Source organism: Schistocerca gregaria, chromosome X (genome assembly GCF_023897955.1).
Source record: "Schistocerca gregaria isolate iqSchGreg1 chromosome X, iqSchGreg1.2, whole genome shotgun sequence".
NCBI classification, from domain to species: domain Eukaryota; kingdom Metazoa; phylum Arthropoda; class Insecta; order Orthoptera; family Acrididae; genus Schistocerca; species Schistocerca gregaria.
Window position 1 is genome coordinate 148679018 of NC_064931.1, and position 22502 is coordinate 148701519.

General features: G+C 38.7%; 1 protein-coding gene across 2 annotated transcripts in view; it reads right to left on the reverse strand.

Annotated features, from left to right (window-relative positions):
• The window catches only part of LOC126298637 (uncharacterized), a 247974-nt gene that overhangs the window by 182835 nt on the left and 42637 nt on the right, over positions 1-22502 (reverse strand). For both annotated transcript variants that reach the window (XM_049990048.1, XM_049990047.1), the window contains exon 7: positions 11597-11706. In XM_049990048.1, the coding sequence (XP_049846005.1) occupies positions 11597-11706 (110 nt within the window). The remainder of the gene's footprint in view (positions 1-11596; positions 11707-22502) is intronic.

Here is a 22502-nt window from a genome sequence, read left to right on the forward strand (position 1 = left end):
GCTGTCAGAACAGCAATCTACAATACAATGTTTGAAATGTTATTATTCTGGGAATGTTTTTGGCTTGTACTTAACCCCACCATATTTTCCCCATGGAAATACTGAGACCCCTGAAAAGCTGTGATAAACTAATCAGCCGTTTCTTAAATACTGTAACATTTTTGGGCCTCAGTATGCAAAACTCATCTTTAGTTAAATTTCTTGTAGAGATTACAGCAAAGTTTTAAGTCAACCTACAATTACTGTAATTAATGTGAAAGCTCTGTGGTTTTCAATATCTGAGCTTTAATTTAATGACACCCGTTTAACAAAACATGTTGAGACTGGGAATGTTTTACATTTTTAAACACATGTTTGTACAAAAAGAACATAAGCAGAATATGTGTGAAATAAACTTCACAACAGTTTAAAAATTTTATTTATTTACTTAGTTACTTTTTTTAGCAAAAAAAGAAGAAACCAACTTTTGTTTGTCTCATTTTTTGTGCTCCAGCCTGCACGATATCAAAGTCCCCACTCTGTGCAATCAAATAGTATGGGGCATTGCAAATTTATTTATTAAACTTCTTAACTGAGCTTTTTTTCTTCAAGGAAAGGTTATTTTTATTTTGTGTTGGAGCAAAAGGCGCATTTGCATGTAGGTCCCGAGTTCAAGCCTTGGTCCGGCACACAGTTTTAATCTGCCAGGAAGTTTCATATCAGCACATACTCCACTGCAGAGTGAAAATCTCATTCTGATAACAGCAGTGTTCACACAAATGATAACACACCACATCAACTGCCAACACGACTACTTAAACTTTGTAGTATGTCTTCTCTACCCACAGAAACCACTAAAATTTTATAAGAATAAGTGGGATATGAGACAATCCAGCACATCTCACTGCAAGATACTGCAAAAACTATTTGCTTTTTAAATTAGAAAGACAGTGTCAAGAATATTCAGAACATATTTGCGCCGCAGCTAAAATTCCGGCAATGTGGGAAACAGAAGCCAAAAAATGGAATTTACTGACAACAGAGGGACAGGCGGCAATGAAATGTTCTGCATTTTCGTTCTTAGACAGCACTGTTACTTCGAGTAACCGAGTTAGTCTGTTTAAAGGAAAAATCTTTAAGGTCATGTGCCATGTTTAAAGTAAAAAGCTTTGTGCTCATGTGCACTGTAGTACGATTGGAACTGGATACAATCTTTCTTTCTTTCCTTTTACAAATTTTTTTCTTTTGTTTTGACTGTTGGTTGACAATTTTGTAAGTGCATTAACATGAATAACAGTGAAAAAAGCAAACGTGCAAAATTAAGTGGGGCAGCATTTCGGAAATTACTGAAGGAAAGCAACAACAAGAAGCCAATGATCTAAAAACGCTTGGCAGAGTATATAAATATTTCCCAAAAAATGTTACTGGTTTGGCTTCGAGTTCAAGTAGTACAGATGATATTTCTGGCGCTGCAGCTGTTGTAAAAGAAGTAAATACAGATGAAACAAAAAGTTAAAAATGAAGAAAAGAATTATTGCTGATTTCGAGTTTCACGAAAAACTAAGTGTCGAGTCAGACATTACAAAAAGAAAAAACCTCGTTAGTGATGATCCTGCAGAATAGTGTGTCAGTGAATCAACAATCAACATTCTCTTAGAACATCGTGTTAATCAAAGTTGTAACAGTGATTTTTCTAATTCAAGTAGATCAATAGGCGACAAAACCCTATATTTGAACAAAAATGAATTTTACTGTAAACTTTTAAGTGGTTGATCAACTTTCCATGATTTTCTAGTATACTCCTGTAGCACTGGTGCTGTTTTATGTGCATCATGTAAATTGTTTGGAGGTAAGGCCGTAATTCCTACTAATGGTAAGAAAAAATTCACTTCGAACAAGATATAACCATTTTGAGTCATGCATTGAGACAGAAAAAAATGTACTGGCGCAGTGTGTTGAAAAGGGTGTTTGCAGTAGTGAACAAGCTAACAAGTCGTGGACTTCCCCTAAGTGAACACATTGAAAGAATTCCGTTCATTGCATAATGGTCAATTTATGATGTTTCTTGAACTTATAGCCAAGTCTGATCCTTTTCTCGCAGGGCACATTCAACGATATGGAAATCCAGGGCAGTGGTATACAAATTATCTTTCTTCAACAGTCTGTGATGAAATAATAGAGCTTTTTTTCTGAATGAATAAAAATAATTATCATAAGCGAAATAAAACAGGCCAAATATTTCTCGATAATAGTAGATTCTACTGCAGACATTTCACATATTGATCAATTAGCTTTCATATTAAGATATGTGAATGAGAATGGTTTACCTGTTGAAAGTTTCCTTATGTTTTTACCAAACCTGGGACACAAGTCCGAAAACTTAGCTGAGGTCATACTAAAAGTCCTGTCTACAAATGATGTTAATATTTAAAAAAAAAATTTAAAACATCCGATTCACTGTATCTCAATGCATTTCATTTATGTCTTCATCCCAGAGAACCCCTCAATAATGAGATAGAGGTAATTTAATTGCATGTTTTACAGACTCAGAGCTATTTTGTCATGAAGAACTAAATAAATATTTGCCATTGCCACATGCTACTTACTATACCTATATTAGTGGATGTCTAGTGTTCTGTATGAAAAAATTAACACTGATTAACAAGCCAATTGTCAATGGCCTTTATACAGTGGTCACACTGGTTCCCATCAGATCATCAAAGTTAAGTGCTGTTGGTGTTGGCTAGCACTATGACGGGTGACCGTCGGGGTCCGCAGAGTGTTATTGGCAAGCAGTGTGCACACAGCACTTGCAAGACCAACTGAGGAGCTACTTCATTGAGAAGTAGCGACTCTGGTCACAAAAACTGGCAACTGCTGGGAGAGCAGTGTGCTTCCCACGTGCTCCTCCACATCCAGATCCAGTGATGCCTATGGGCTGAGGATAATGTGGCTGTCAGTTAGTACCACTGGGCCATTGATGCCTTTTCAGGTGGAATTAAGTTAATAAGCCAATTATGTGACCAGGGTGTATATGGGGACAAGGAAAAAAAATTCCCGGATTTTTCCTGGATTTCCCGGTTAAAAATACACTTTCTCCCCTGGTGAAAATACACTTTTTCCGTGTTACGTGACAGTATACTCTTCCTCAACACTGTAAAAGTCATCAATCCTGTGTATGTTTGTGGTTTTATATACCAATGTAGAATTTCCCAGCACTTTAGAAAACTAAACTCAAAGGGGAAAAATATGTTTTGAAAAACCTTTGATGTGCAGCAACATGTACGCTGCATATTTTCATATTACGAAGGTATAAATTTAAATTCCACCAAACACCACATGTCACTTTGCGGAGCATTGAAATCGAGATTGCGATGCCCTTTTGTATGCCAGTCATAGCTCGTGTCACGTGAACTCGCCAGCCGATGACAGCTTATGACACGTGATGTAGTCAGCCAATAACAAGATCACTCTTAATAGTGCGAACATTCAAGTAAGAAAAGGTAATGGTTTAAATTAATATATATAGCATTCACATATAATATTGGTCTCTAAGATTAATAAGCTAGAATAGAAGCTAAGCGTCCACATATAATGTTGATCTTCTTTGTGCGTGTTACACTTTAAGATACATCACACAAATGTGCCAGTAAAATTTTTAATAACCATAATAAACCATAATAACAAGGTAATGTCTGATCTTCTGGGCTCAAAATTGGTGTCCTCAGAGAGTTAATTTTTTTAATGAGAGTCGAACAGTTAGTGATTTAAGAAATTCATTGTACATTCTCGTACATAGCTCATCTTGCATAAAAGGAAATTTGCTTTGAGTGTAACGCTTTTCAAACCACCATTCGCAATATTTTCTCGCGACCTGTTAGAAATAGGTTCGTTTCAGCAGTTGCAAGAGCGCCAGATAGCAGGTGTCACCGCGCTTGCACAGCTACAATGATGAAGGAAGCCCATATGTTCGGACATGTAAAACATTAAAAGATCTTACATTACGTCATAAAAGAAACAAGACATCAGAGGATACTTCAAGAGCATCGGAATTTCGTGAACCATACTAAAATGCATAATTCGGCTTAAAGTGCACATTCGTATGTCCAGATTCGGATGTCAATTTTCTTGGAGTAACAGTACTGTATTATCTCATGTTTGGTTCTTTATTATGGCATAATGCAACACGTGCGCTTGAAATGCAGCGAACAGTTGAAAGCAGCCAATAGTGTGAAAGTTAACACTTTGTTTCGAATAAATTGACTGCCAGCAGAAAAGATTAATAAGAGCCAAATTTCTTTAGAAAACTGACAAAAATAACTTAGTTGTTCTGCAAGGTGATTAATGCTTGGCTGTCAGAAAGGTGGAAATAAAATCTGAAACTTATCATATTTTTGCCTTCCGTAATTGTGCAAACGTATTTTAATTTATCTGGTAGCTCCTGGCCACAGAAATCCGTTGTGTTTTCAATTAATGTGAGATCAATAAATGAAGATGAAACATCAAAATCACTGATCGTAAACACAGGTCACGTGGAGACGACGCACCTCCCCACCACAACTTAAACTGCTCTGTGCATCAGCCCCAGATTTACTATATTTCTGAACCAGGGCACTACTAGGTAGTGGCGCCCAGCCACACTTCTGTAACCAGAAGCGGAAGGTATTACTCATACGCGACTCAACTGCACATGCGCAAGAGACCGCCAGCAACTGCTCAAACAAATCTAATTTAAACAGTTGTCACGTTACACTCATCGGTGGCTATTTGTTGTTATGAAGCATTGCATAGTCTTCCTAAAGACTTTGACACACTCTGTTGTTGGCAGACGCTTGTATGAGCACTGTGTTTTGTTGTTGTATACGGCGCATTTCCTTTGCAACTTAAGTTTTATTTTCGTTTTTTTTTTTTTATTCTCTCGTTCATGTTTTGTTGCTGCAGTATTCTAAACAATTCCCGGGTTTTTCCCAGTTTTCTCCCGGATGAAAAAATTCCTGGGTTTTTCCCGGATCTCCCGGTTGTCCCGGGTCGTAGACACCCTGTGTGACACAACCAACAGTGTATCAGCAAAAAATGAGCTCTCTGCAATTTCCATGCTATATTCAGACATCCATAGCTAAATAAATAATCGTGATCACCATATGCCTCAGGGTCCAACTGTACTGCTGGGTTATATCAGAAAAATGAACCCACATTAATAGATCAATTAGGAGACAGAGGCAACCGAATACCAACAAACATGCAAGACCTTTTGAGTACTAAAACCCAGGATGCTGTCTGCAACTGTGAGTATTCATCAGAAACAAGAGAATCATCTGCAGGACCTCTCTTATCACCTCTATACATAAATGATCTGATGGACAGGGTGACTAGCAATTTATGCTTATTTGCTGGTAACATTGTGGTGTACAGGAAGGTAGCACCATCAAGTGATTGTAGGAGGGTACAAGATGACTTAGACAGAATTTCTAGATCGTGTGATGAATGACAGCTTGCTCTAAAAGTAGAAAAATGTAAGTTAATGAAGATGAGTAGGGAAAAAAAAACCCATAATATTTGTATACCGTATTAGTACTGTGCTCTTTAACACAGTCATGTTGAATAAATATCTATGCATAATGTTGCAAAGCTGGTGTGACCTATTCTTGAGAACTGCTTGAGTGGTTGGGATGCCCATTAGGTCAATTTAAGGAAGACATCGAAGCAATTCCGGGGTATGCTGCTAGATTTGTTACCAATAGATTCAATCAGACATTATGGAGGTGTTTCGTGAACTTAAATATGAATCAGTAGAGGGGAGATAGCACTCTTTTTGAGAAGAACTATTGCAGAAATGTAGATCAAAGGAAAAATGACAGTCTATATGCCTCTACACGATATGTAAATTGGAGGTGTAGAGGGGGAGAAAGAAAAGGAAAGGGAGGGATCTGTCAGCTGCATCAGGACGTTACACAGAATCAGCAGCGATGAGTGAAAATATGTACCGGACCAGGATTTCAACCCAGGATCTCCTGCATACTAGGCAGGTGCATCAACCACTGCACCATCTGGAACACAGTATTATCGCAGCTACACGGACTATCTCAGCATGCCTCATGGCCGATCCACACTCCCATCAAGTGCCACCTATCTACAGTCCCTGTCCATTTCCCTTCATGTTGGTTCTCTGATACTCCCACAGGGGATTGGACGTATTTGTAAATCCACACTGGAGAAAGTGGATCCATTGCCCAGCTAGGACTCCACACGATCCTTAATTTCTGATATCTTGCCTTCATGGTCCTCACGCGAAATGTACATTGGTGGCAGTAGAATTGTTCTGCAGTTGACCTCAAATGCGACCTGTAAACTGTATCAATTGCTCATCTACAATGTAATAATTGATGGTGCAGGGCAAAGAGTGGTGCCTCTTTCTTACGACATGCATTCAAGTTCTAAGGAATCCGATTTTTTTTTCTAATTAACTACTCATCCAAAATCAATGAAACTGGCGTTACTTATCGACGTAATCGCCCTGCAGACATACACATTTTTCACAACACTGACGCCATGATTCCATGGCAGCGGCGAAGGCTTCTTTAGGAGTCTGTTTTGACCACTGGAAAATCGCTGAGGCAATAGCAGCACGGCTGGTGAATGTGCGGCCACAGAGAGTGTCTTTCATTGTTGGAAAAAGCCAAAAGTCACTAGGAGCTGGGTCAGGTGAGTAGGGAGCATGAGAAATCACTTCAAAGTTGTTATCACGAAGAAACTGTTGTGTAATGTTAGCTCGATGTGTGGGTGCGTTGTCTTGGTGAAACAGCACACACGCAGCCCTTCCCGGGCATTTTTGTTGCAGTGCAGGAAGGAATTTGTTCTTCAAAATATTTTTGTAGGATGCACCTGTTACCGTAGTGCCCTTTGGAATGCAAAGGGTAAGGATTACGCCCTCGCTGTCCCAGAACATGGACACCATCATTTTATCAGCACTGGCAGTTACCCGAAATTTTTTTGGTGGCGGCGCTTTGTTTCTGGATTGAAAAATGGCATCCACGTCTCATCCGTTGTCACAACCGACGAAAAGAAAGGCCCATTCATGCTGTCGTTGCGCGTCAACATTGCTTGGCAACATGCCACACGGCCAGCTATGTGGTTTTCCGTCAGCATTCATGGCACCCACCTGGATGACACTTTTCACATTTTCAGGTCGTCATGCAGGATTTTGTGCACAGAATCCACAGAAATGCCAACTCTGGAGGCGATCTGTTCAACAGTCATTCGGCGATCCCCCAAAATAATTCTCTCCACTTTCTCGATCATGTCGTCAGACCGGCTTGTGCGAGCCCGAGGTTGTTTCGGTTTGTTGTCACACGATGTTCTATCTTCATTAAACTGTCTCACCCACAAATGCACTTTTGACACATCCATAACTCCATCACCACGTCTCCTTAAACTGTCGATGAATTTCAATTGGTTTCACACCACGCAAATTCAGAAAACGAGTGATTGCACGTTGTTCAAGTAAGGAAAACGTCACCATTTTAAGTATTTAAAACAGTTTTCATTCTCGCCCCTGGTGGTAAAATTCCATCTGCCGTACGGTGCTGCCATCTCTGGGATGTATTGACAATGAACGCGGCCTCATTTTAAAACAATGCACATGTTTCTATCTCTTTCCAGTCCGGAGAAAAAAAATCGGAGGTCTTAGAACTTGAATGCACCTCATACTGTGTCAATTATTGGCTGAATTTTTCAGAGTCTATTCATTTGGGCCTCCTGAAGTGGTGCTACAGTCCTACAAAATGTATGTTGTAACTTAGGGCTAGAAAGTCGTTCCCAGACAGACTGTCACTAATTACACCAAAAGAAATAAACTTTTGCCAGTGCGTGGGTAGCCTAGGATATCTTACGGAACACATAATTAAATTAATTTCCAAAAACAGTTCAATTTTTCAAGCTGTTGCATCTAATGAGTTGACCTTCTTTGCAAAGCAGTACATGTCTGTGCCCTTTGCAACAACTTCAAAAAATGTTTCACTGAAATATTCAGAGAAATACTGAGCAGGACTCTGAACTGACAAAGGTTTTCTGAAATAAAGAGCATGATGCTATGTTGTTGTTGTTGTTGTTGTTGTTGTGGTCTTCAGTCCTGAGACTGGTTTGATGCAGATCCCCATGCTACTCTATTCTGTGCAATCTTCTTCATCTCCCAGTACCTACTGCCGCCTATATCCTTCTATATCTGCTTAGTGTATTCATCTCTTGGTCTGCCTATACGATTTTTACCATCCACGCCACCCTCCAATACTAAATTGGTGATCCCTTGATGCCTCAGAACATGTCCTACCAACCGATCCCTTCTTCTAGCCGAGTTGTGCCACAAACTCCTCTTCTCCCCAACCCTATTCAGTACCTCCTCATTAGTTATGTGATCTACCCATCTAATCTTCAGCATTCTTCTGTAGCACCACATTTTGAAAGCTTCTATTCTCTTCTTGTCTAAACCATTTATCGTCCATGTTTCACTTCCATACATGGCTACACTCCATACAAATACTTTCAGAAACGATTTCCTGACACTTAAATCTATACTCGATATTAACAAATTTCTCTTCTTCAGAAACGCTTTCCTTGCCCTGCCAGTCTACATTTTATATCCTCTCTACTTCGACAATCATCAGTTATTTTGCTCCCCAAATAGCAAAACTCCTTTACTACTTTAAGTGTCTCATTTCCTAATCTAATTCCATCAGCATCACCCGACTTAACTCGACTACATTCCATTATCCTCGTTTTGCTTTTGTTGATGTTCATCTTATATCCTCCTTTCAAAACACTGTCCATTCCATTCAACTGCTCTTCAAAGTCCTTTGCTGTCTCTGACAGAATTACAATGTCGTCGGCAAACCTTAAAGTTTTTATTTCTTCTTCATGGATTTTAATACCTACTACGAATTTTTCTTTTGTTTCCTTTACTGCTTGCTCAATATACAGATTGAACAACATTGGGGAGAGGCTGCAACCCAGTCTCACTCCCTTCCCAACCACTGCTTCCCTTTCATGTCCTTTGACTCTTATAACTGCCATCTGGTTTCTGTACAAATTGTAAATAGCCTTTTGCTCCCTGTATTTTACCCCTGCCACTTTCAGAATTTGAAAAGAGTATTCCAGTTAACATTGTCAAAAGCTTTCTCTTAGTCTACAAAAGCTAGAAATGTAGGTTTGCCTTTTCTTAATCTAGCTTCTAAAATAAGTCGTAGGGTCAGTATTGCCTCACGTGTTCCCATATTTCTACGGAATCCAAATTGATCTTCCCCAAGGTCGGCTTCTACCAGTTTTTCCATTTGTCTGTAAAGAATTCGCGTTAGTATTTTGCAGCCATGACTTATTAAACTGATAGTTCAGTAATTTTCACATCTGTCAACGCCTGCTTTCTTTAGGATTGGAATTATTATAATTCTTCTTGAAGTCTGAGGGTATTTCGCCTGTCTCATACATTTTGCTCACCAGATGGTAGAGTTTTGTCAGAACTGGCTCTCCCAAGGCTGTCAGTAGTTCTAATGGAATATTGTCTACTCCCGGGGCCTTGTTTCGACTCAGGTCTTTCAGTGCTCTATCAAACTCTTCACGCAGTATCATATCTCTCACTTCATCTTCATCTACATCCTCTTCCATTTCTATAACATTGCCCTCAAGTAATCACCCTTGTATAGACCCTCTCTATACTCCTTCCACATTTCTCCTTTCCCTTCTTTGCTTAGAACTGGGTTTCCACCTGAGCTCTTGATATTAATACAAGTGGTTCTCTTTTCTCCAAAGGTCTCTCTAATTTTCCTGTAGGCAGTATCTATCTTACCCCTAGTGAGATAAGCCTCTACATTCTTACATTTGTCCTCTTAGACATGCCTGCTTAGCCATTTTGCACTTCCTGTCGATGCTAAGACAGGTTGTAAATGAGATGTGGAGTGGATAATTCAAATTACACTTATCTGCTAGTGATCTACACAAAAATGTAATCTATTTGTGGTGTCTATGCGTGTAAAATTCGTTTCTCCATAGATCACTGGTCTGGATTTTGTTTCCAGACAATTTGTGGTGTTCTGTACCTCACACATATCATCAGAGATGAAATTATCATTATTTTCATCTTCAAACTCAACAATTTTTTGTTGAAGAGGAAGCAAACTCTTCATTTGTCAGATGACATTCCACTCAGGTTCAAATCCTCCAACAGAGAATGAATCTGACTGTTTGTTAAACCCGTATATACAAACAACTAATGTACATCAGGACTTATTATTGTATGAAAGCGAGAAGTAAAATGAGCATAATCAGTTTGTAAGGACATGATCAGTAGAGACCCATGTTACACAAGAACATTAGATTATGATTTTTATCATTAGCTGTTTACTGTATATATAATATCAAACACACACCTGCAACTACAGGTTAAAAGAATGTAAATAACAGAAAATATTAGCTACTAATCTGACAAATACATGATGCATTCGACTCTATAAAGTTTGAACATACCGTCTCCCATCTATTGGCTCTGACCTGAAACAATAACAAGCGAAGTGTGTATCATGAGACTTCCACTACCACTTCAGGCCAGTTGGAAGCATGTCTGGGAAGCCATGTCAGCAAACAAAAATAAAACCAACCCCACAGAATTGTGTGGGCTGGTGTGGAAAGGGATAAACTTCCTCAATAGTGTTTGACGAAAAGAACACCTTCCATCCACAGAGTCCCATGAGCTCATTGAGCATATCCATAGCACACTTGTGTTGAGCGAAACTACTGATAACAAATCTCACAGCATGTCTCTTTAAATGGCGTTGATGTCTTCCTTTAATCTCACCTGTTGGGTTCCACAGTATTCAAGCAGTACTCAACAATAGATTCCACAAGTGTTCAGCGGAACTAATAAAATGAAATGTACTGAAGACAAGTGGCGGAGTTTGATTAATACACGATTTTTGGAAAAAAAATTTATGAAGATCACTTATGGAACTCTCTTGGTGCCTATTTTTTATTATCTTTTCAAAGCTAAAAGGAAAAATGGAACAAAATTTAGAGATTAATGCACTCATACTCTCTGTGACTAATCAATCAAGCACTAGCTCAAATGAACATTTAATGATTGTGGAAACATCTGGACATTGCCTTGAAGTAGTTTACGTCAACTAAATCAGAATATGACTGTCCAATGTGTCAATCACAGCCCCTCCACGATCATATTTGTTCAAATGGTTAAAATGGCTCTGAGCGCTATGGGACTTAACTTCTGAGGTCATCAGTCTCCTAGAACTTAGAACACACATCCATGCCCGAGGCAGGATTCGAACCTGCGACCATAGCGGTGGCGCAGTTCCAAACTGTAGCGTCTAGAACCGCTCGGCCACTCTAGCCGGCGATCATATTTGTTTCAGTGGTTTTGTGCTACTACAAAGTTTCTATGTTAGCCACTATTTTTTAAAAAAGTTACTGGTCAAACAAGTTCCAGACTGTAAAAATCATTTATTCCCTCCTTAATCTTTCTCATCTGATATTTATAAAAAAATATACATGAGAAATGCAGAGAATGCGCAGAGATTGTATTCAATCTCTATTTTCAGATTATCCTGAAAACTATTACCTCTGTTCCTCTTCTGTAACTTCTTGCTGGCCAAATATTTTGTCTAATTTCTGCATAATTTCATCATCATCTTCATGCACAAGGCTCATTAATATAGCCTTTTCCTGGGTCTGCAACAAGTGTAGAAGAATAAGAATTTAACAAAAATAAAAACTCTATTTTTCATGTGCCTCACTAAACAGTGCACATGAGTAAGTGGGAAAAACATGTTATCAAAGTTTTGTGTCAACAATGAGATATGTGTGTAACTTTACCAGATGTGAAAGTTGGACTGATGTTGGCTTTGGAGACCTGATACACCCTACAGGTTGCACTGAAGTTAGAGTCCTGTGTTCTTGATGTGTTTTATAGCTTACAATGTAATTAATTTTGAAAGGATAATAATGAATCACTTGAAAATCACTACTAAGCTGAAACTGCAGCAGTGCACAAAAGGAAATGATGTACCAGTCGAATGCCGGATGATTTATCAGTTAGACAATTATACGTAACTGTGACTCCTAACTAGGAAAATTATTGATTTACTAGTATTGTTTTGATGGCGCAGTAACTTGTCAGTGTTTTTAAACACACAAGTAACAGAAGGTTATGGACTGATAAATAGACTGCTGGTCACTAAAATAACTACATACTGAATATGGTATGCAACACACATCAAACTGACATGAAATTCACATCATGGTTGGATATGGAAATGATTACCATTTCAGCACACTTGCGCAAAGTAGGTACAAGTAATATCATCTACATTCTGTGTATAGGGAAATATTATGGACAATGTATGTCATTCACACTGTTTGTGAGAAGCTCATGTTATGTCTCACTTAAGAAGGACAAACACCTATTTGTACATGTTGGAAATAGAAAGCAACAGATTTGTCGTCTGCTGAGAGTGAGATTGTAAGATTAGTGAAGTAGAAACAGGCTGAACTAATACATAGCTCCAAAACAATTAAGCACGAAATCAAGAGCTAGGAGTGCACACAAAGCTTTAAGAAAGTATAGTTTCAAAGGAAGAGTAGAGAATTCTTTCAACAATACATAGTGTGATTTACTTAATATGTCTGCAGCAATTATACCTGTAACTTCTACAAATATTATTAAAGAATGAATCTGACTTCTTGCAAAACCCATACTGTTTCTTTCTTCCCCAGGAGTTGGAAATGGAGTTTCTAATCCGATTTTACTCTAGAAATTACATGAATTTTGTAAGTGCTACACCATGTGAAGTATCTATCTTTGTTTACACCAAAGATGGTTAAAAATGGAATTGAAAGTTGAATGATATCTTATGCGAAACTGACTTTCTACTACTAAACAAAAACTTTTTGTAATAACAACACAGAAAATATTACATGTTTATGAAATGAAAATCTGTATAGTATGTAAGAAAATGTAATGTCCTGAAAATACATTATTAAAAATTTAGCATAAGAAAAATAAATTTAACTGAAATCGACTTCTGAATTACACTGTGGCCTACTGTATTATCCAATATGCACTTAATCATACCAGAAACATAAAAAGTACATTAAGGACGTACATTGTGCATTACTTAGTTTTTTATAAGGAGCAGTCAAATGGAAACGAAACAAAATGGAAAAAATTGCCATAATTGTTAATACTTTTATCCCACTATGAGACAAGATGGTAAGTGCCTCCATGGAAAATGTTTGCAGTTGTTTATGGAGCCATGATTGAATCCAGGTGTGCACCTCTTTGTCCAAAGCAAATCAACTGTCATGAATGTCTGAGTGACTTTCTTCAAGGGCACAAAAAATTTGGAAATCACATGGGGAGGGATTGGTGCTTTATGGAGGACGTGTAAGGGCTCCCCAATGAAACTTTTGCGGTGTAGTTGAAACAACTTTGGTAACATGTGGACCCGCTATAGAAGTTTCATTGGAAAGCCCTTACACATCCTCCATAAAGTTCCATGTCCATGCTTTTGGTGCCCAGAAGAAAGACATTTGTGGTCATCGATTTGCTTTGGATTGGTGCATATCTTAGTACAATAATTCTGCCCCTCCCCCACTCCCAACCCCCTCAAGTGCAGAGAAAAGTTCATACATTATCAGAATGGGATACGCATCAATCTCTGAAGTCATCCAATTCTTGAAACAGCATTCATTCCGAGACTAGGTTGGTGGAGTCCTTGATGACAAATCCGAAATCTGAAAAAGCCTCGAGGCTGAAAAGATTCTCTGTATCCGTGTTGTGAACCACAAGGAAGGCAAGGTGGCATATGACCTGTTTGTGCGATTGCACGATCATGATTTGTCCTTCAAGTGTGTTGTTTTGGTTGTTATATACCACCAAGCAGTGAGCTGTGGATTGCAGGGGAGGTGCTTCCAGCTGGAAGTTTAACAGAGGTGCATAGGTGCCTATACCGACCTGTAGCTGAACTTGTTTATCTTAAAGAGTGAGTGTCATGAGTAGTTTCTGAGGGGACATGCCTAGGTTGGAGCATTCTGACAAAATCACATTAATGCTCAGTCAGTTCTGACATGGTGCATGCTGTTTATGTCGAGCATGACAGACTGACGTGAGATGTCCTTCCTTCCAGAATGCCTTGCACTGCACCCACTTAGCAGGTTAGTCATCTCTGACATGTTTTCAAAAACATTTATGGCATGACAGAAACAACTGCCAGTTGGGGAGTCTAAATTGCTTACCTTTTTTAAGAGGAGACTGAGCCAGAGGGCAGCCGTGTTTGCTCTTTATGGTTTGCTAGGTCAAATTCCTCTTCCAGGTTTGAAGCGATGGTCACCACCTTCTCCCCAAAATCTGATTGACGGCTCGTGCCTCGGTAAACTTCAAAGGATTGGGCTAACTGTAGAATGTCCTCCAAAGAAGGGTCTTCAAATTTTAGAGCTTTCTGATGCACTTCCTTATTCGGAGCCCCCCAAATAATTGTGTTCCAAATCATGATTTCAGCATACAATTCCTTACGTACAGGAATCACAAAACAGCATTTCCTACTGAGCTCTGCAGCTCAGCTGTCGAGGCACAATATGGTTGGTTAGATTGTTTACAACACTGACAAAACTCTACACAGAATGCAATGACATGGCATTGGTGGCAAAAATTGGTATATAACAAGGAACACAAATTTATCAAAGGTCATGTGAGCTGCTTCCGTGAGAGGGGTCAATTTGCACAGGAAAAGGGATTTGACCACAGCTGGATCCATTGACTGGAACACAGCAAAATGCTGTTGGAGGTATTTCTCACATGCCTCCCACTGATCCGCTGGCTGGTAGTATGGTGAGAACAGTAATGAATTCGCAGCTGACTACTAAGAGAGTAGTTTGGACAACAAGGCCTCTTGCCATTTGTGTCTCTTACTGCAAGGCTTCCAGTCATTTCTGTCCCTCTAACTGCTGTTGAAAAAATTTTTGGAGTACGACTTCCATCAACACACCAAGCAAGGTACCCTGAGGCGCAGGGTCCATAGTTGCAAAACAAATATGAAAAATACCCACGTTAATTGCCAATTATGTTGCAACTCACAACATAAAATCACACTGTCACTGCTGGAACAAGTGTATTTTTTTACCATTAGTAAAGGTTGAACAAATGAGTACAATGTTCAGTGTGCCAAAAGGCAAGAACAGTTACAAACAGTTCAGTGATGAAATGAATTGCACATAGAGCCAGAGCTGAATGAGAGTGAGCACCGTGTGGCAGTTGCCTACAAAGGTGCGTGTGGGAGGTGCCACTGAATGCGCCCACGCAGTCACCATGGGCTGTCACTCATCTACCCTGTCTCCACCTATCAGCTGCTATCGGAGACATTAACCAGTGCCTGATGCCTAGGTGGTAGTCCAGTGAGCCACCACACTTTTATTATAGCATAGTAACCTTCCTAAAAACTTTGATACACTTTTTTTTCTGAATGTCCTAGGAAAAGTTAGTTTTGTAGGAGACACCATTCATAAACAATTTATTTAGGTCAGCCATTTTGCATGGATGTTGTCAGCCTTGTCTCCATCTGTCCCAAAGATTTTCATTGGGTAATATAGGCCAGTCAAGATATGTGATTTCTTCATAGTGTTCCTAGAGTCAAACTGTCACATAGCGGTTCAGGCGCTCAGTCCGGAACCACGCGACCGCGACGGTCGCAGGTTTGAATCCTGCCTCGGGCATTGATGTGTGTGATGTCCTTAGGTTAGTTAGCTTTAAGTAGTTCTAAGTTCTAGGGGACTGATGACCTCAGATGTTAAGTCCCATAGTGCTCAGATCCATTTGAACCATCCAAACTGTCACAGTTTTAGCCTGGTTCATATAGCATTTGCGTCTAAGAAGATAGACTGATATGTTTTATTTGTTTATTTAATTTTTATTCAGATGGATCTGTGTGCCAGTGACATAAGATCAGTAAAGACAGCATAATAGATCCAGAATTATTTTGAAAGAAAAATTTAATGTTCAACAATGAAAGTCCATAATCAAAATAATATTGGACAACCTATGTAAACCAATTCAGCAAAGTAGCCTCTTAAATTCAGATACCAAGAACAAATCATCAAACCATCAGGGTTAAATCACAAGCAGACAGAGTGTAACTCTCTAACATTACAGAAGCCTACAGAAGCACATGGAACAGATATAATAAAAATCAGTGTCCTGCAAGGAAAAACTACGTTAGAACACAATAATCAAACCACAAACAGTACATGCACCCCCTACCCTAGTTAATTGGAGACAGATCACTAACCAAGACACACAAAAAAAAGCAAGGTAGAATAATTCTAAGGGAAGAATTTGGTCCAGTCTGAAGATGTAGAATCTGACTGAAAAGGAAATCTCAGGAATTATAATACCATACTGAAAAAATCCCCCACATTTGCAGGAAGAAATGATTAAAATTTTTCTGTTACATTCACAGAATTAATTGTGACAGACTGACTAAAGGAATTCTCAGTATTGTTATCTCACTGAAAATTAAGAACCTCTGGTTACTTGAAACCCAAGAGATCTTCAGTAACTTGGTATCATAGGTGATACAGTACTGGATAGATCTGTATTCGTCAAGAATTATCAATATGCAAACAAATCGAGACCCATCAGAATCTGGACAGAAGAACAAAAGAAGATGAAGAGGCTTTGGGAACAGAAGAGAACAAAGTCATCAGTTAAGGGGAGGTTTACTATCTTTGGCCCGAAAAAATCATGTTCTTTGAGAATTTTTGTCTGAGGTCAAAATGTTTATTGATATTTCCTCTACAAACTAGAATTTTTTCAACTGGAAATGTTGAAGAGCAAAGGCGGAAGTGCTGTCAGAACGAAACAAAATTTCGATGTAGACCTCCACGCGCAGTATGTCACAGATCAGCCGGCTTGTCTGGAATCAAAATTGAGTTGATGTTAGCGAAGTATATAAAATTCTTTTGGCGTTGTACCTCGCTTATGTTATTCGGACCACAGGAAACAAAAAGGCACCCATTTAAAAAAAGTTGTTTTTTTTCATCGATTTTTTGACTTCGTTGGCCAAGTAAAAATATTTATAGTTGATGGATCGGAATAAAAGCGGAAAAACACCTAGACAATTTAGTTAGCTTCATCGGAAACAAGGAATCATGACAATCGTTTTAGTAAATTTGAAGTTATCATACCTTGCGATAAAAAAAAGTCATTTAGAGAAAAACGCGTTTGAAATTTTGACTACATATAAATGCAATATTGTGCAACTTACATTCAACATGCTATTCCATGTCCATAAACTAATCCTTCCTCTTACTCACAGAGGGCGTTCTGCTTGATCTGGGCCATCCTGCACTGCTCCAGAACTTTTCACACGGCCAGTAACAAGCGGTTTTCGGCCACCTGAATCCGGTGGTCATCCAAATGCTTGGCGAGCTGCGTTGAATAGAGTCCCAGGGTGACGTCCATCATTGTCATGGTCTTCATAATTACTGAATACCCTTCGTTGAAGCTGCTCACTGCCAAGAAAGTCGCAATCTCCACAGTCTTCGCACCACAATGCAAATGCTTGGGCGTTAATTTCCAAACACACGCGGAATTTTGTGTGTTTTCTCCCAAGCTCCAGTACAAGTCCATTTTCATGCAGGTGCATTTTTCTGTTCAACCGTGAATAACAAACATTTCCGTTCCGTATTCAGACAACCCGTTTCAGGGGTGGATTCCAAACACTTTTGTGGATCCAAAAATGCAATTTTTTAAAAAAATCAATTTTTAAGCAAAAGATAGTAAACCTCCCCTTAAATATGTGAAATTACATTCCCTAGGTGGGCATAGCGATGCAAAAAAGTACTATTGGCAAATGGCATAGGACGTTAAAAAAAACAAGGGTTCTGTTTAAAATCATTGGGCACCGGCACTAAATACAACCGAGTGTTAATAGACTGCTAAGCATTTGTGAATGAAATATCCATGATGACAAAACACACTGATGTTCTGAAAGACATGGATAAACTAACAGGATTACAGACATCCTACTTGTAGATCTTCATTCACACTCCTCAATCCACCTTTGGGTGTGTGTGGTGGAGTACGTTTCTGGTACCTCAATCATTGCCCTCTTTCCTGTTCCATTTTCAAACAGCCTGTGGGAAGAATGGTTGTCAATAAGCCTCTGTACGAGCTCTAATTTGTCAGATTTTCTCATCATTGTCGTCATTTTGTGACACGTATGTGGGAGGAAGTTATATTATGTCCAAATCTTCTTGAAACATATACTCTCAGAATTTTAACAGTAAACTCCTCCATGTTGTTGACTGCTTAGATATTCTATCATTAATTTACAGGTGGTATTGCAAGGCAAAAACATTTACCTATCTTTCTTAGTATTTCTTATAGCATCTACAGTTACTCCTTGTAGCACCTATAGTCATAGATGATCTAACAGCTTTTGAAAAGACAAAAGTAACGTAGACATCAGAGGTAACACAAACCAAATTCGACACCAGGTATGGAGCAACCAATTATGTAAATTTGTGATAAGGACTATGGGACCAAACTGCAACCAATTATGTCACAAAATCTTAACATGTTGGTTAATGGATCTAGCTGAATCGACTTGATAGACAGGCTTTAACAGCAAGAGCCAAGAAAGCAAAAATAAAATTTCCCCACTATAACACTGCCACCTCAGTAGGCACTGAAGGCCTTCTCTTACCCGAAAAAAAAAATAACTTGTTGAATTAGAATCAAAACAGGGAGATTTATCATAGTATTCTTCATCCATATGGCAAAATGGGTGTACATCAGCAAAATAAACATATTGTACACTCCAGAATATAAAAGAGAGCACACAAACAGTACTCACTTATAAAGTCATATAAGACACAGATAACACTAACAGATGTTTATTGCATCCTGTATCCATGGACAATAACAGAGGAATGTGTCTTCATTTGTTTACTGCATTCTATAGGTTGTTCGTAATAACAAAGAGATTGCAGTAGAAAACATGTTTCACAGCAATCGAGATAAACAAGTGCTCAAATCTCCTAACATATGCATTCTGGAGCCCATGTTTACTGGCAATTTTTGTGTTGTTTTGGTACATACTACCCCCTCTCGAAACATGGAATACTTTTATTTTAACAACCTGTATAAGAAAAAATGGAATTTTACACAATATATTACACGAATTGTACATGAGGAGTCATGGGACAGTACTAAAGCTGTCTTCACATCTTTGATTTGGGGAAAAAATGTTCCTTCTTAATTAAATAAAAATAATGAAATAATGGTCATATGACTAGAAACATTTGCAGCTTCTTCAGAGCAGCTATGAAGACCTTGGGACTTTCTAGGTAGACAATTAGTAACTGGTGTGAAGACAACAAACACAGTGTCAAATACAGGATATTCAAAAGAAAAACTGAGCCACTGCTGGTCCAAAGCTGGGACCCCATTATACAAGAGATGATGAAAGCAGAGGGGGAGGAGTACCAGCATCATTTAAAAATTTAAAAAAATACAAAAAACAGTAGAACTGGGTCCATCTGGTTCCACATGGTAGCACCCACTAAGAGAAAACAAGCACTCACTAAGAGAAAATATGCCAACAATCATAACAACAGAAAAGAATAATGTCTCAACAGTACTATGTGCTGAAGAGTCAAGGAAGCAGGTTCCCAAAAAGATGCCTTGGACAAAACTGGGGGCTCAAGGTATTAGACTTACCCTTTAAAGGACACTGGTAATGTTCTCACAATACTTCATATTATCAGAAGTCACAAATACAAAAAATAAACTGGACTGATCCACTGGTAACAGGCCAAGATTGAACAAGGACGTGTATCTTGATATTTCTGAAACATTAAATATGGCTCCCTCTCCTTGTAAGCAACAGGACTATGTAGAAGTGTGAAGAAGGAAAAGAATTGATATTAAGTAAAAAGAAGCTCAAAGGAGCAATGAACTTAGAATGTTACTCATTATACAGTGGAGTACCACAGATCGCAAGAGCTCGCTCTGTGGACAATAACAGACGAATATGTCCTCATTTGTTTACTGCATTTTGTCAGTGATTTGTAATAACAAAGAGCTTGCAATAGAAAAATGTTTCACAGTAACAAAGATGAACAAGTGCTCAAACATCTTAATGTATGCAATCCACAGCCCATGTTTACTGGCAATTTTTGTGTTGTTCTGGTAAAAACTGGCCCCTCTCAAAATTTGGAATGCATTTTTCTAACAACCTATATAAGCAAAAACGGAATTTTTCAAAATATATTATACAAATTGTACATGAGGAGTCAAGGGACAAATTTTTAGTCTAATAGAGAATGATGTATGTAAACAATAGAGAATGATGTATGTAAACAATAAATGACGACACAAAATAATGAATCATTTCACAGAAGAAGAAAAGGAAACAGTTAAACCTAAATTTAATACTGGCGGTCCACTGGATTTAGTATTATGAAATGTTATAGTTTGATAACAACATTTTGGAGGAAACAGATTCAAAACCAGTAGAGAAAAGTGTCACTGACATAACAATTACAAAACTATAAAATAAACTTAAGACCATGGAAAACTGAAATGCATGTGCTTTGCATAGAATAAAAACAGAACAACTGAAATAGGAGTGTTGCACTTATTTAATATGTGCTGGCAACACTGCAAAATTCATGATGACTTGAGAAAAGCTCTGGTAATACCTACGCTGCACATCAAAAGTACACGATTACTTGTTTGAAACCCTATCATTGTCTCTCACTCCAAACTATAAGTCTGAAATTTTGCTCAAAGAAGCCTACAATCTTCCTCTGTAATAGTGCAAAAGCGTGGCACCCTGCAACATCACCCTCGGTCTCGGTGACGCTTCAAACAATAAGGTCTCCTTAACAAATGCAAAAAAAAAAAGGAACATCTCAGATGTTCATGAGAGCTATAAGATGGGTTAATGATGTCTTATTTACACTAAATATCACCACAATTTTGCTTAGAGCCACCATGCATGTGTCACATCACAGGAAGGTCTTCACACCTCCTCTTACCCATATTTCATCACTTTTGTTGATGACTCAGCAATGGAGGTTAGAACTGTGAGAACCAGAGTTGATGTCATACAATTTCCTCATGGGTGGCCAAGGAAAAATTTAAGACACACCACCACTCAGAATCACCAGGGAAAGGCCTCAGATGGTAGCACAGAGAGCATCAGTGAAATCACCCTTTCACTTCAGCCATTGATTCCCACACATTTTGCACTCAAAAACGACAGTTCGCAGTGCAATGAGCAACAGGATGACATTCCTCAAAAAATTAGGATCTGCTGCCACCCCCTGGGTATTTCAACCTGATTTTAAGAACATCACTGGGCTGCAACCCCCTTGAATGTGATCTGACTCCTTTGGAGTGTAGAGCAACCACAATTTTTACTCTGCTGTACAGCTTGGGATCACTATGGAACATTAAAAACCATTCAACGAAATCTGAATGTGATCTAACGAAATCTGAATGTGATCTGAAGCAACAAAGGGTTCATATGCTTTTTCATCCTTCCTTTTTTTGTGCCCTCCTATGGCATGTCACAGGGGAGAGCAACATTATGACGTGCATGAATAAAATGGCAAAGAGCCCTTGAAGCCCCACCCTCAGTTTGGCAAGACCCTCCATGCCACTGATGCACCTTAGTTGAGCATATTACACATGTATCTGTCAGAAACTTTGACACACATTCAGCCTCATGGCTGCTCTAATGCCTGAGGGTTAGGCAACCCCTTCAGCACCACTCAGGTGGTGTTTTTTCAGGCGCTAGAGCAGCCGCAAGGCAGAATGTGTGTCCAAGTTCCTGACAGGTGTTTAACTAAGGTGCGTGGTTGGCACTGAGAGACCCTTTGCATTTTATTCACACACATCTTAACCCTAGGACACCCAAGCCTTTTTTTCTAACTTGGATGCCTAAGGGGGGGTTCGGCGAGCCCACAGGTATTAAATAAGTTTACTGAGGAAAAATTACAACTTTTAAAATGGTTTATGTATTTTAACTAAGGCATCGGTTTATAAATGTTGTTAATTGTTATAAATATTGGATTGAGTAAATAAAAAAAGTGACATATTACGATACAAAATGCAGATGTGTTCATATACAATAGACTACTCTGAGTTCTCAACTTCAAAGCAAGAGAAACACTTCTCAATTTTTTCTGAATGTGTGTTACACACATGTTTATGACACTGTCCAAAATACTGTTTTTGATTACTTAGATTGCTGTACTTCTGCTTCTTTGTTTTAGCTTTTCTTACACAAATATAGCACCGACATTTCCCTGCAGGAGGCTGATGTGCTTCTGTTGTCACTTCTTTGATTTTCTTTTGTAGAATAGTCTCCATTGACTGAACAATTTGGTTAGATAACCCTCTTGCATTGGCACTTCTTTCTTCTACCTGCAATTTCACTAGTTCCATCCCAGCTTGCAGA